Below are 15311 nucleotides of genomic sequence, written 5' to 3' on the forward strand. Positions count from 1 at the left end.
AGGCTTGTTTACATTTTGCTTCGTTGAACATGACTTTTTGCTGTTCCTAAAACTGAAGTTTTTTGCAGGTACTTAATATCACTGTTTCATCTCATATCATATGAAGAACTTCATTCATGGTTCTGATGATGTCACTCATAATTAACAACCCTGCCTCTTTTATGTGAAGACGCTTGCAGCTGTTAAACCCAGAGTTGACTGAGCCAGTTGATAACCAGTTTTGTAGTTCTGGTTATCTGGACGGTCAATGTTAGGCTCAGTGAAGCCAGATAACCAAAAGATAATACTGGATATGTTGAGCTTGCTTTGGCAGGGTTAGGGTTAGGGTAGGGGTTAGGGTTAGGGTAGGGGTTAGGGTTAGGGCTATGATCTGCCAATGTTACAATGAAATAATTTCATCAAATTTAAATTATACTTTCCATTCATGTGTCTATTGTGTATGAACATTTTAATTAAAAGGGTTATGATTAGGGGTTAGGTTAGGGGTTAGGTTAGGGTTAGGGGTTAGGGCTGGGGTTGGGGTTAGGGCTGGGGTTGGGGTAAGGGGTTAGGGCTGGGGTTGGGGTTAGGGGTTAGGGTTAGGGTGGGGGTTAGAGTTAGGGTTAGGGTTAGGGTAGGGGTTAGGGTTAGGGGTTAGGGCTGGGGTTAGGGTTAGGGGTTAGGGCTGGGGTTGGGGTTAGGGGTTAGGGTTAGGGTAGGGGTTAGAGTTAGGGTTGGGGTTAGGTTAGGGTTGGGGTTAGGGTAGGGGTTAGGGGTTAGGGCTGGGGTTGGGGTTAGGGTTAGGGTAGGGGTTAGGGTTAGGGGTTAGGATTAGGGCTAGAGTTAGGGTAGGGGTTAGAGTTAGGGGTTAGGGTTAGGGTAGGGGTTAGAGTTAGAGTTAGGGTTAGGGGTTAGGATTAGGGTTAGAGTTAGGGTAGGGGTTAGGGTTAGGGGTTAGGGCTGGGGTTGAGGTTCGGGGTTAGGGTTAGGAGTTAGGGTAGGGGTTAGGGTTAGGGCTATGATCTTCCAATATTACAATGAAATCATTTCATCAAATTTAAATTATACTTTCCATTCATGTGTCTATTGTGTATGAACATTTTAATTAAAATGTAAAATGCACTTATCCAATGTATATAAAATAACAAACAAAGAAAAAAAGCAAAACAAACAAAGGTCCACTTACTAGCATTTTCTGAACTACCACATCTCATGGTCTTTCTCAGCAGATGGAGTTTGATTAGTTGTCATCACAGATAATTAAGGAATGGTCACATGTTATTAGCAACAACAACAATAACAAATGAGGAAAGCTTCAGAAAAAGCTAGGAAGTGGACCTTGATTTAAAATGAGATAGTTTATAAGCACATGAAACTTGAAAAAATGCTCCTCTTAGGGTTTCTGTAAAAAAGAAAGAAAAAGAACCATTAAACACAACTATAGCATGAATATAACAAAAAAACACCATCTTTTTTCTCACTTCTTATATTAACTAGGGAAACATTTAAATTAACTTAGGACAAAAAGAAATATAATAATCAACAATACTTAAAACACAAAATATCACTTTCTAAGGTCATGAACAATAATGTAGTGTTCTCTGTCTTTTTTTACATTTTATGTGCTGGTTTAAAATTATATGTGAGATATTTGCATTCAAATTACGTAACCTTCACAAAGTAACTAATTATACAGGGTGAAAATGCATAATTACTGCCAAAATGAAAACTTAATTGATACATAAGGTATATGTAAAATACAATGTACAAACTTTTTTTTTTTTTCATTTTTAGATTTGATTTCATTTTAATCTCAGCAACCTTGAACTTCCATAAGGAAATCATATCTGTTGAACCTGTTTTACTCTTTACTCTTTAGTATTTGTGGGTTGAGATTTGGATTTGAGGTGTTAGATTTATTTGGTCAGGATGAATCTCCAGTCAGATGGAGACTATTTACTCTCTTCAACACACAGGATCAAGTCTGCTGCTGCCGACATGTTCAGAAAAGATCAGAACGATAAAAGTAAGAAATGAGGCGACTGGGGACCAGAGTATGCATCCATGTAACCTGCAGCTAAAAGAATATACAAGCTTCAAAGTGCCCTCTGAAGTTAACATTTTTTTATTATTTTTTTATTATTTTATTATTATTTATTTATGTTTCTAGTTTTTATTCAGTTTTTTCCCTGTTCACCATTGGTCAGATGATCTGTACAAGAGTGAAATATATCAACAACTACTGACCAGAGACCCATATAAATGATTCATGATGTCACAGTGACACCCTATCAGTGACAATAAGCTATAGCAATATAATATGGCTGTAATATCTATATATATAATAGTATCGTAATATCCTTTTTTGATAAATATAACGTGTAATATATTTAACATACACACTAACACAACATACATGTATAACATACAGTAAATTTGCCAAATGTAATATACAGTATGTAATACAAAAATTCACAATATAATTAGTTAGTTAGTATAAATATAGTATAGAGAAAATATTATTACATTTAAAATAAACAGATAAAAAAATATAACTTTATAATAAATAACACTGTTTAAATATATACAAATAAATACAGTAAATGTATAAATACCTATATACTGTAAAATAGTTGAAAGGTTTAGATATAAAAATAAAATATATAAAAATACAGATATATGTAGAATATCATATATTGATTTATAACAAATTATATTTTAAAATGTTTATATATGTATTATCATGATGTATTCTATATTTTATTTTAATAATATGTAATATAGTTTTATATTTTTCATACTACATATAGTTACAATATAACATTTGTTTATCTTTATTGTAATATATATAAGCAATATAACAAATATATGTTTAATACAGTATACCAAATGTGATATATGTATATATGGTGTAAATATAGAATATGTTATAATATTAAATAAACATCTAGTATATGAAAAACGAAGATATAAACTATTATAACTATATTATAAATATACAGCCATATTGTGGCTGTAATGAACACTGCAGCCTCTAGGGGTTGCTATTTATCTATTTATTTATTTATTTTTAATCTTTTTAAAGTTAGGAGACAAAGAATCTATTTCAAATATAATGCTTTTGTTCCATAATATATACTCAGCTCTTTGATAATGTTAGTGTGCCAAGGAAAGTATGACCACTGAGCCTAGTTTACGTTATTAATTTTTAATTGACATTGTGGGTGTATGTGATGTGCTGTTGTGTGTAGCTTTGTATTTTGTATGGTGTGTTCTTTGTGAGTTTTTTTTTTTTTTTTTGCTTTGTACTGTTTGTTGTTGTGCTGTTGTATATTTTGATTGTAATGGACTACAGATGCAAATTAGCTTCAAGCTAACTCTGGTGCAGTGCATCATTTATGCTTCATACTGCACACTGTCCCAATCAATAAATCAAATCAAATCAAATCAAATCAAAGAGAAAACATATGCACATTGATGATTTTATATGGAATCCTGTGGGCTCAAATAATGGTCAGTAAGACTGAAATGATGCCTGTGGTTGTGGATGAAACTTTGTAAACCTGTGAAAAAATGAGAGATTGACGTTTTCGGATGTGCAGAAAAGATCTATAGTTGTAGGAAAAAATGAGAATGTCAAACTAAAACCTTTATACACAGTATGTCAATGGTGAGGTTACTGAAATACTGAAGTGCTTTTGTGATTTGAGTACAGATTCAAAGCAGAAAACTATCTAACGCTGCACACACACACATTCAAGATTTAGCACAAATGTTGGCCCTGATTCCAGATGTAAAAGTAACTTTAGTGTCACACACAGTGTGGGAACTTTGAGTGCCGTGTTTCACACGTAGTTTTCTGCCTTGAACCTGTACTCAGATGTTAACAGAAGCATGTATTCTTTCTCAGTTGTCTTTGTGTAACCTCGCCATTGATCGTTTTGACATTCTCACCAACGAGTCTTTTCTATACATTCACAAGCTGTTTCTCACAGGTTTATAGTGGCTGACATGTAATCACAAGCTTTGAAAGAATTTCTGAACATCATTTTACAAGATCAAAATCTTATTGAGCCTCATTTGAGTCCATAGACAACTTTTTCATGCAGCTTGTGAGAAAGGGTGAGACCACACACTTAGTCCCATGTGCACCTTGATGTATTTCTTGCAAAGTCAGTATCTTTATCTGTTGCATTGCTAGCGCTTATTATCCGGGGTTTGTTTGTGTTTAGCATGATGTTTTGTTAGTTAGGCTACAGTCAGCATTTTCTGGTTAAAACAAGACATACAAATAATTTTTAAGTTCAGTTATTGTTTATTGATTTAATCCTGAGTTTCCTGAATCAATCATTTGCTCACTTTGATGCTTACCAAACTCTCCCAACCACTTCCTGCTTTTATGCTCTCACTGACATTATCAAAGATTTTGTTTAGTATTTGTTTTTGTACATGGGTTTCTTGGCAGATGGTAAGGAGTATATTGTATAAACAATAGTATTGTCTGGATCGTGTCTGGATGAGCAAAAGTGAGACACCCCAAGAGAAATATGGTTCTGCCGAGACTGACTGGAGGACCTCTTAAAGGGGAGAGTTGTTGTTTGTTAGAGGTGAGAGAAGCAAAGAAGAGGGAAGGATGCCTGAGTTTGTTGAGCTTTCCTTAGTAAAGCCAGTTAAACGTACAATATGTAATTTCAGCCGCTAGGGGTCTCAATCAAAACAATAACAAAAGACGGAGTGTGATGATGGTGTGAAGTAACAAGGGATCATGGGAGTTGTTGTCTTCGTCGTTAAATAACCAGCTTCACCGGGATAGGATTACTCCAGTGTTCATCATTCGGGACGTTTTTACCCGCAGAGGTCTCCTCCTCTCCAGAACAAACGGACCCGGAGATTACAGGTAAAAACACTGAATAAAGCTGTTTCACCAAAAAAATCAGTGTTTCTCCAACGATGTACGGTGACCACCGGACTTCCTGGAGGGGCTGTTAGCCGAGCTGCTGCTAACACTTGTTTGGTTTATTTCTCTTATAACTTTAGATCCAGACGTTCAGTCGGTTTCTCCCGGGAGCCGAATTATCTGCAGAGGTCTCCTCCTCTCCAAAAACAAACGTACACGCAGATTAAAATTGTTAAAAATACAAATTAAAGCTGTTTCACATATTTCTCCAATGATGTTTGGTGACCACCAGACTTCCTGGAGGGGCTGTTAGCCGAGCTGCTGCTAACGTTTGTCCAGTTTATTTCTCTGATAACTTAAGATCCAGACGTCCAATGACTAAAATCCTTCTTCCGGCTAAAAGATATAGTTAAAAACCACCTAAATTTATCATGAAAATGTGTCTTAAAACTGAATAAAAGTCCATTTATAACAGTTTGTGTGGAACAACCACAACGCCGATGTATTATCTTGTATGTGTGTAAGTTACTCTTTGGTAGACGCCATTGTAGCGGACAAACACAGCGCCGCCGTATGCATCTGGTGTGTGTTTACTCTTTGGTAGAGGAGGTATGACACCATCGACAGGCGAGCAAATGAAACGGTCCGTTACTTTGATTAAATTACAGATTTCTCTGAGTTTGAACATTGTTGGAAACATTTGGGATAATGTAAGTACACAACTCAACAACATATATAACATAGGTCTAGTTGTTTTTAGACATTTTAATGTGGAATAATTACATATTATACCTTTAAGCTAAGCTAACTAGCTTTACTAAGCTAAGGGTGTAACTAAGTACATTTACTCAAGTGCTAAAGTACAATTTTGAGATACTTGTATTACTTGAGTATTTACATTTTAAGCTACATTTCAGAGAAAATATTGTACTTTTAACTCCACTACATTTATTTACCACTTATAGTTACTTTTCAAACAAACAGTATAATATACTATAATAATATAACACTCTAAAAGAAGCCAGTCTGCATAATGAGTACTTTTACTCTCCTCACGGCGGAAGTTGTGTATCAGCTCCTGTAATTCATGATAAGGTTGTTTGCAGCTTAGTTGCAGTGATTTGAAACTGTCTGTTAGTCATACAGCAGGATAATAACATATCCTCCTTCTTCCCCAGCCTGAATTCTGTTAGACTGAAGGAACTGTAGTTGTCATTAGGTACATGATGAAAGGCTCGGTAGGTTTTAATGGTTCCTGGAACACAGGGACAAATGAGATTAGCATTGAGTGTTTGTTCTCTCTACTGATGTTGAGCTGACTCATGTGGATCCAATACAAATCCCAGTTTGTGCAGATAAACAGGCTGTGTGATCTGGTTTCTCTCTTTCAGCCTGGCCTGATTAAATGTGTAATGTCTGATGGCAACCATTCCATACTTTCATTCCTCTGTACATAACAGTACATTGGAAGGAAGTGAAAAACAACCTCTTGATGCATGCCTAATATCTAAGTTATGGTCATTACTACTAAATGAAAATTGATGGTACAGAGCATTTGGGATTTTAGACAATGAAATATTTTTTTATAAAACAGAGCAGGGAAATAACTATCCTGTCCCTCACCAGTGACCAGCCGAAGGTTATGTGCATCTTGATGAAATTCTGATACAGTTCAGAGCGAGTCATGCAGCTCTATTCTGGAATAACTGTAGTTTTTCCAAGTCTTTATTTGACTACACTACTGGACAGTTATCTAAATGAGTAAGAAGTGATGTTTGAACAATTTGAGAAATGCATTGTTATGGTAAAAAATTAGCACATATCTTAATAACTGCCAGACCTCTCCCCCATAACTAGGACAGTTTTATCATTCTACTGTCTAATATTGATCCATGGAGTTTGGTTTACTCTACCTATTTTAAAGGCACTCCCTGTACAGAGAAAAGTAAAAAGAGAATTTTGATCTGATAGATCAAGATAGATTAAGAACTAACTTGTTAGTCCATGCCCACATTACAACTGATTGTAATTCTGACTGTTCTTATGCCACGGCTCAAGACTAAAGGTGACTAGAGGCTAAAGGCTTTTGCAGAATCAGTGAAGTCTTTTAAATCACTTCTCAAAACATATCTTTTTTTAAAAAAAGGCCTTTATTTAATTCTTATCACAGTGTTTTATTTCCAACATTTTTTTTTATTTTATTGTTATTATTATTTTTGATATTATACTAGGGGTATTTTATTGTTTTATTTTAGTGATTTTACTGCTTAACTGTAATAGTTAAATGTTTTAACCATGTAAAGCATGTTGTAACTTTGCTGTATAAATAAAGTTTTATTATTATTATTATTATTATTATTATTATTATTATTATTAATAATAATAATAATAATAATAATAATAATAATAATAATAATAATAATAATAATAATAATAATAACAATAATAATAATAATTAATTCAGACATTTGCTATGTATTGTACATATTAGGTACATGCAATAGTTTTACTTTCAGCCTTTCAAATCTTAGTTTTCTGAACTGTGAATATGAATTTTCATCATGTTTAAAGACTAAGAAGTGGTCTTCGGTATGGAAGCCCATTAATGCCAGAAAAAGAAAAAGATAGATGAAATGATAAAAAGGAAATACATAGATAAATACTCATGGTAAGTCATGAGTGTGTAGTCAAAATTCTGACTTTAAGTTGAAATTATGAGATACTACATTGGAATTTAAGTAAAAAATATGATGCAAATATGATTGTTAATTTAAGATTCTTAGTCAAGATTTTAAGATACTTAATCAAAATTTTTACTTTTTATGTAAAAAATTAAGAACTACTACATTAATACTACATCACACTTGTGACTTTATGAGATTATTAAATTATAAGATGCTACATCAAAATTAAGACTTTGTATGTCAAACTTCTGATACTACATCAAAATAGACTTTAAGTCAAAATTATGTGATAAGCTGTAAAAATTATGACTTTTAAAGTAAAAAATATGAAATAGTAAATCAGAGATTATTGTTTTATATGCACAAATACACACAATATGCACAAACACATAATCAAAGCCATGATTTCATGAGAAACTACATAGAAATATGACTTTTAAATAAACATTATGAGAACAAATTTAGATATACTAAACCAAAATTATGACTTATGAAATTATGACAATGAATTGTGAGATACTACGTCAAAATTGTAAGATGCTAAGTCAAAATAATGAGATACTGTGTAAACAGGGCTTCTATAATGAGACAATAAATCATAATAATATTTATTATTATTATGAGATACAAAGATAGAATTAACTTTTTATGTTTAAAATTGAGATATTAATTCATAAGTGCTTTTACAGTAATAATTATGAGGTAATATGTCAAAATGTTGACTTTGTATCACCATAATATGGAGTCTTTCTTTCATTCCTAACTTTTCATGCATTTTTTTCTTTTCCTTGTGGAAATGGGCCTCCATAGCTCAGAGTCTAACTCTGCTAATGTAATTATTGTGTGACCCACTGCCAGTATCAGAGTTCAGAGAGCTGCAGATCACTGACAAATGACTTGAAGCCGGAGGGACTCTCCCTTCCCTCTGACCCAGAGTGAAATCCAGCCCACACAACAGCTGTGGGTTATTTACATGGTGCTGGGAGGAGCTGCTGCTGGGATGGAAGAGCAGAGACCAGTCAATTTGCAAAAGAGCAAAAGAATAACTGAATTCACATGATTGTCATCCTGGTTCTGCAACATGCAAAAACTGAACAAACTGGAAATTATTTGATGGTGGAGATCAGCTTTCACATGACTGTGTGTGTTTTTAAAGAGACAGGAAGTCCGGCTCGGCTGACGGAGACAGCGGTGAGTTCTTATTTTAAAATCAACTCTGCAGCTGAGAGTCTGTAGAGTTAGAGTGTTTGAGTTGTAATTATCAGTTTGCTGGGAGGCGGCCAGTTGTCAGGCTGACAGTCTTTTTATAAACACTCTCCGGCGCTGAGGCACTGTGGGAGGAAACGGTTCCTGCAGCAGGTTTTATTTACTGAGAATAACTGGGAGGAAATATGTTGGAGAGTCAAGCTGAAGAGGCAGGCAGCAGATACACAGTCAGTTCAACTTCATCAGCCATTCATTCACATACAAACCACATATACAGCCTCTTAAAGTTAAAAAAAATGTAGAAATTTACTTCAAACTCTTTAAAAAAAAAAAAAAAAAAGTGTGAAAATTGGCAGGAAAAGTCAATAATACAAAAATCTGCTTGATCAGTTTTTTTAAATTAAAATATCAAACATACATCTCAAGATCAGTTTACTACTCATGGTTTAGATGACTCAGCCTATGAAAACAGAGTCTGAAAAACTAACCCTGATGATGTCACAGTGACGTCATCAGGGTTATCTCAGACTACTGGGGGTGTGGAGTGTGAAAGATGTGGATGTTTACCAGGCAGAAATGGACCGATGAGAAGATGCTATCAAGTTGCATTATGTTTGTGGAAGATATTGCGACCTTTGCTGCCTTGATTTTGACCGTTCTCTTTGTTTAATCTCTCTCATGGGTCCCCCGACTTTACAATAAAAATAAATCACTGGAGTAATCCTTTCAGTTTCACAGTTAGGGTGAGGGTTGGGCTCACCCCAACTCACACATACCATCCTGCTGCCCAAAATACTCACTAGAGCTCCAACTGTGGATTGATCCACCACTGAAAATAGTCCCCCAAGAAATGCACTATTCCCTCCTGTTTGAGCAATGTTTGCTTAAAAACTACAAATGACAGACTTTTTAAAAACTATATACTGTATTGGCTTGGATAGAAGACAACTCTCCCTTTTGTAACACCTGTTTGTGGAAAAAGACTTGAAGCTACAACACACTTTCACACAAGTTTCCATGAGATGCTATCAGTCCAAGGGGAAGAGAGTCCTCATCCTGGAAGCCTTTTCTTATTGCACAATTTTATGCAGTTTGGGTAAATATAGCACCAACACAACATCGGTTTAAATTGCAGTAGCAATCGCATAACAAGCTTTAGCTAAAAACTGTCACAAATGTATTGTTTCTTGTACAAAACGATGTGCATATGACATTCAAAATATACACAAGTTAACAAGAATCAATAACAAACAATGAGATGTGAAATTAAAAAGAGGAGCCAGTGTTACAGCAGTACTCTCAGTAATAAGTCAGTTGTTGGTTTTGGTGTTTTCATGGCATTTCATGACAATAAGAAAAATATGGAATATCACCAGACTCATTGTTTAAAGCTGCATCAAGTAAGTTTTGACCTCAAAACAAACTGACAGAAACACGGCAAATAGCTGCAGAGTAACATTAACCCACTGGAGTTGTGTTTCTGTGCTTGGTTACATGTTAGTAGATGTGGGGAAACTATCTCGATTTTCTCTTCTTTCCCACAGAAACATCGGGACAGACAGTGGAAAAGTGTGAAGAAATCTCTTTACCTTTCACCTCCTGACTCACACAGTCACCCATCACTTCACTTAAGTCTCTCTTTCACTGGAGACATACAATCCTCTGTTTCCATCTCTTTCCTCTCTCTCTCTCTCTCTGTGGTTACAAATCGTCACATACAATCATGGACAAACCTTCAGTTACGCCAATCTCTCTTCAGACACAAACAGAAACCATCACAGTCTCCATGCAGACCGGTGAGTGTGAATCAACACTTATTTTCATTTGCAACATAGTAATATTAACAACACTTTGAATATGACATAGTATCTTAAAGGATAAACCAGTACAATGTCTGTCTTATTTTAATAACCAAGCGGCAACCTCCGGGGCTAAAAAATGAAGCCAATGCGGAAGTGCCAAAAACTGCAGTTCCTTGAGGCTCCAAAAGCGAGTCAATCCCCATAGACCCCCATGTTTAAATGCCCAACTTTACAGCAGAAATAAACATGTTTACAGCCTGGTACAAACAACGGTTTTGGTCTCTGTAGCTAATTTCCTCTTTCATGACAACTGTACGGGGGGTGAATTTTTTTATAACTCACCCATTTAAATTTTATTAAGCCGTAAAGTTCTGCATAATGAAGGACATGGCTGCTTTGAGTGACAGGTCCGCCAGCCGCTAGGTGGCTTGTTTCAGCCATTCGGCCACGCCTCTTTACCCATTTTTGATTGGCTGGGAGTTAGGCACGTACTGCCAATACGGCGACGGCGGCTCACTTTGAGTTTCAAAACTGCTCTTCAGAAACCAACGGGTGACATCACGGTAACTACGTCCATATTTGTCTATGAGTTTTAACCATCATTTATATCAGTAATAGTAACGTTGTACTTGCCAAGTGAAGAGCTGAGATCAGACAGGTTGGAATCAAACCGACAGTTCATGCAGATTATCTAAACCACTTGATTTGGAAGTCACAATGAAAGTGAACGCACCTGAATTCATTCATTCAACACGAAAACTGTTTAAGCACAATTACATTAACAACTGCGGGTCAAAGATGAAGCAGGAAGAGGATGTGTCAACTATGACGGATGTTTACAGACAGTTTGGTGGTAATTTTACTGTTGGCCTTTGTTTTCTCTTCCAAATAAGTTTGAATAACTTGCAGGTTTGTTTCCAACCTGTCTCATCGTCTGACCTTTTTGTGGTGTAGAATAGTTTCACAGTCGGAGGGGTTATTTCAGACACCCATGTTTCCAGAAGTAAAAGTTATGTTTCCCCAGTTGAATCATGAGTACACGAGATGAACAACTGTGTGAGAACTATCTGCTTCTTAATTTTGGATAAATTCAGTAACTTTGACATCATGTTTTGTTTCCAAATTCATCAATGAAAAGAGCCTCTTATTGACTTCTTCTCCATAGCAACAGTAGCTGGGGATCATGGGTACTGTAGTATTGAGAGCAAAGTGTCACTGACAGCTGCTAGATGCTTCCTCAACTTCTCTCCAGAAATACTGAGTCAATCATTGTTTTCAATGAGTCATTCTGGTCTCAATCTTTAAATTCAGACCCTCTAATAAGTGTGCTGGTGGTCATTTTGGAAATTATTGCTCTGTTAATAAGATTTGAAGACTTCTAGTAGCTTTGATGTCTGCTGTGTTGGTGTTGATTGACAGCTGTGATTGACAGTTGGGTCACCCACTGCTCTCTCCGACTCTGGGACTCACACTGAGTCGGACTATTGTCGCAATATTTCACTACGTTTAATGTGACTTGATACTTGCCCTGTTAGCACAATTTAGCTAAAGTAGATAATGTTAGCCCAAGTGTGCAGCACTCAGTGTTCCCAGTAAGCTAGCATTAGTTTGGGTGCGAGCTAGCGGGGCGTGTTTCATGCTCAAAAATATTGAGGAGGAATATTTGAAATGAGAAAAGAGAAGTTCCTCAAACTTTGCACCTGTTGCAACAGATGACCAGAACAAAAATGTTGTAATGAACATAGTTTTCATTTGAATCTTTTATTAAGTGAAACCACAAGAAATTCTGTTTGTAGTTTCTTAAAAGTGATGATTTTCTTCTTTTCTCAGTCCTCCAAATTAAACAACTAAACACATGGTTTGATCATGTGACTCCGTTTTCCAAAACTGTTACACATCACTGCTAAACAATAATGATGTTTTATGATGTGACAAGGCTGTGGTTCAGGTCTGGTTAGGTTTAGGGAAAAATCATGGTTTGGGTTAAAATGATCGCTTTGTTAAGCTTAGAGAAACATGTGTTGTGGGTTAAAGTTACTACTTCCTTAAAGTTAGGCCACCTTTGTTAATAATAATAATAACAATAATAACCACAGAGGGTTAAAGGTTAGGGAACGATCGTAGTTACGCTTTTTAAAAAACTGTCCCGACTCACGGCAACAGGAAACAGGAAACCGGTCTCCTGTGGCCACTTTTTCTTCTGAATGAGGATATTTGTCACAAACACACTCAGGGAGCACTTTATTAGGAACACCTGAGCACCTGTGTGTTGCACACTTAAGCAGAAGACACAATTACTATCTGGACTTTTCAGAGCAATAGTTTTTATGTTTTTTTATGTTTTTTTATTTGCCTTTTTTTGAAATGTCAGTACTTGTTACACTGTCACTTTACTTCTTTTCTGTTGTATTTGCACAGCATTGGTACACATATTTACTTTAGCATTACACTAGCAATATGCTAATATAACAACATGTTACACAAATAAAGAGATTCAGATTTGGATTAATTTTCCATCATTTATTAAGGTAACATGTAGTACGCAACATATGAATAAAGTAGTTAGTACAGTCTACATCACAAGGGGATTTATCTCAGAAGTATACAGTTTAGTAACTTTTTCATAAAAACACTGGGGTACGTATTAGTCAAGGCACAGCACACAGACACAGTCTTGTCAAGGGAAATCATGTCCTCGCCTCCACATGGGAGCACCATGCACGCTGGTACGGTCTCACTTAGTATGGTGTATTTGGTGTATACACATCCAATCACCTCCTCCATATGGACCCTGAGGTGAGCTATCTGCTGTGTCTCCTCCACATCTTTTGCATCCAGCTGGCAGCGTCCTCTTGTGAATGCAGGGATTTTTCACTTCTGCACACATTAGTCTGACACCGTCCCTGAGGTCAAATCCACGATCCACCAACACCAAGTCTCCAGGCAATAGTTTATGTTCTCAGTCACCTGCTTGTCACTGGCACAGCCTCCCCAACCCTGTGGTAATGCAAGAGATATCTCCCTGTGGTGTAATGCCAATAAGATACTTTATGGTGTGCTTGTGTTTGTAATGGGAAAATGTCTGGCTTTCAGATTTGATGCTTTCTCAGTGTAAATTTCAAAGCACTCCACAATAACCACATGACTGCCAAAAGCCTCCACAAACTGATGTGGCATGCTGCCTTTAAACAACGTCTCTCTGGCCAGTTCACCAAGGGGGCTAAGGTGTGTAAACAGTGCACCTTTGGTGTCTCTGAACATGGTGGACACAGTCTTTCGGTCTATGCGGAAGATGTGTGCAATTCAGGTGCATCAGAGTCAAGAGGAGCATTTGAAAAAGAGTAAGTTCTCAGCCTCTCTGTGGTAGGCAAGGAAGAAGTACACCTGTCACAACAGCAAAACATGGCGTAGTACCTGACCTTCATGTCATCATCTTTCAAGAAATGCTCATCCATCTTCTTTTGGGAGAACTCTTCCTTCAGTATCCTGTTCAGTGTAACCTGCGGCAACAAAAACTGTATTTATGCTGTTCTCTAGTGTCGTCCTGTAGTGCAGCTTCACCCACCTGTGACCTCTGTGCAGCTATATCTGGTGGTGTTGTTTCACCCATTTGTGCTGCAGGTGCAGTGTTGTTCCCTGTGAGAACTTACTGTCTCTTTGTCGTTTCGTTAAACCACTCAGTGTGCATTGCTTTGAGGTCTGTGTGCCCGAGGTGTCATGAAGGTACCCAGTCAGGATAACACTGTATCATTGTCTAAAAAAATCCACAAAGAATATCTTTGATTAGTTATGTAGCTCTGCAGCCATCTAGTTGTGCAAAGTAAGATGTGTAGCAACAAACCAACAACAAACAACACAGCTTGGCTACCGTACGCCATGTATGCAGAGTTAGCAGTAACCACGTAACAGTCAAACGTGTTTTGATTATATCTTACCTGTGTGAAAACGCTGTGAACACGTGAACATTTGTCAGGAAATGTTGCTGAAGGTAATGTTTGTTCGTCTTACAGCTGATGTTTACCACGTGATGCCTCTTTGTTTACTCTGTGACTCTGTGAGTTCCACTGTTTTGTTTTTAAGCTGAAAAATCACACTCCAGTCGTGAGAATGGTTATGAAAATTGATAAGTTGGATAAGATGTAAACACCACTGCAATGTCAACTTCCACTACTACTGCTACTTGGTCTCTACCATAGCCTCTGTGTCCTAAAATATGCTCACTTCCATTCACGTCACATCTGTTGTTGTCTAAAAACTATTAAAAACGCATCAGTGAGCCACAGCGCTGCACTGGGTGACATGTTCCTTCATCATGAAGAGTTTTGTCACATTAGTTTGTTTAGAAACGGCTCCAAAGACTAATAACAGTGATCGCGTTTTCAGTCTCTAGAGAGTAGTTCTGTGTAAGGCAGACACCACCTAGCTTCACTAGCTCGCTGTGTTACATGTCACAACCTCTTGACTTTGTCCTCATTGTAAATTTCTCAAAGAACTTCAGTACTTCAGACAGGTGGGAGAAAAAGCTGTAGTTCAAAGCAAAAATATCGACTCCTGCACACTGTCAACACTTGTGGTGTATTTATTTACTAGCTGTGTTTCAGTCAAGCGACCTTCATCAGGCATTTCATACAGCAAATGACAATGAGTCTGTTATAAGTACATACACATAAGCACCCACATAAAAAAAATAGCCAATCCTAGGGACCAAGGAATCAACAATCTAATAGGACAAGTAAACCTGGG

General features: G+C 36.6%; 1 protein-coding gene and 1 long non-coding RNA gene across 4 annotated transcripts in view; one reads left to right on the forward strand and one right to left on the reverse strand.

Moving 5' to 3' along the window:
- Positions 1 to 8478: 8478 nt before the first annotated feature.
- The window catches only part of gypc (glycophorin C (Gerbich blood group)), a 35849-nt gene continuing 29016 nt past the window's right edge, over positions 8479 to 15311 (forward strand). For all 3 annotated transcript variants that reach the window (XM_044365788.1, XM_044365789.1, XM_044365787.1), the window contains exons 1-2: positions 8479 to 8751; positions 10311 to 10562. In XM_044365788.1, the coding sequence (XP_044221723.1) occupies positions 10490 to 10562 (73 nt within the window). In that variant the 5' untranslated portion in view covers positions 8479 to 8751; positions 10311 to 10489. The remainder of the gene's footprint in view (positions 8752 to 10310; positions 10563 to 15311) is intronic.
- Positions 13089 to 14861, reverse strand: LOC122992149. Its single transcript, XR_006405990.1, has 3 exons — positions 14504 to 14861; positions 14219 to 14322; positions 13089 to 14068 (listed from the first exon to the last, which is right to left on the reverse strand). It is a non-coding gene; the product is annotated as an uncharacterized LOC122992149 (long non-coding RNA).

This window comes from Thunnus albacares, chromosome 11, assembly GCF_914725855.1.
Source record: "Thunnus albacares chromosome 11, fThuAlb1.1, whole genome shotgun sequence".
NCBI lineage: Eukaryota > Metazoa > Chordata > Actinopteri > Scombriformes > Scombridae > Thunnus > Thunnus albacares.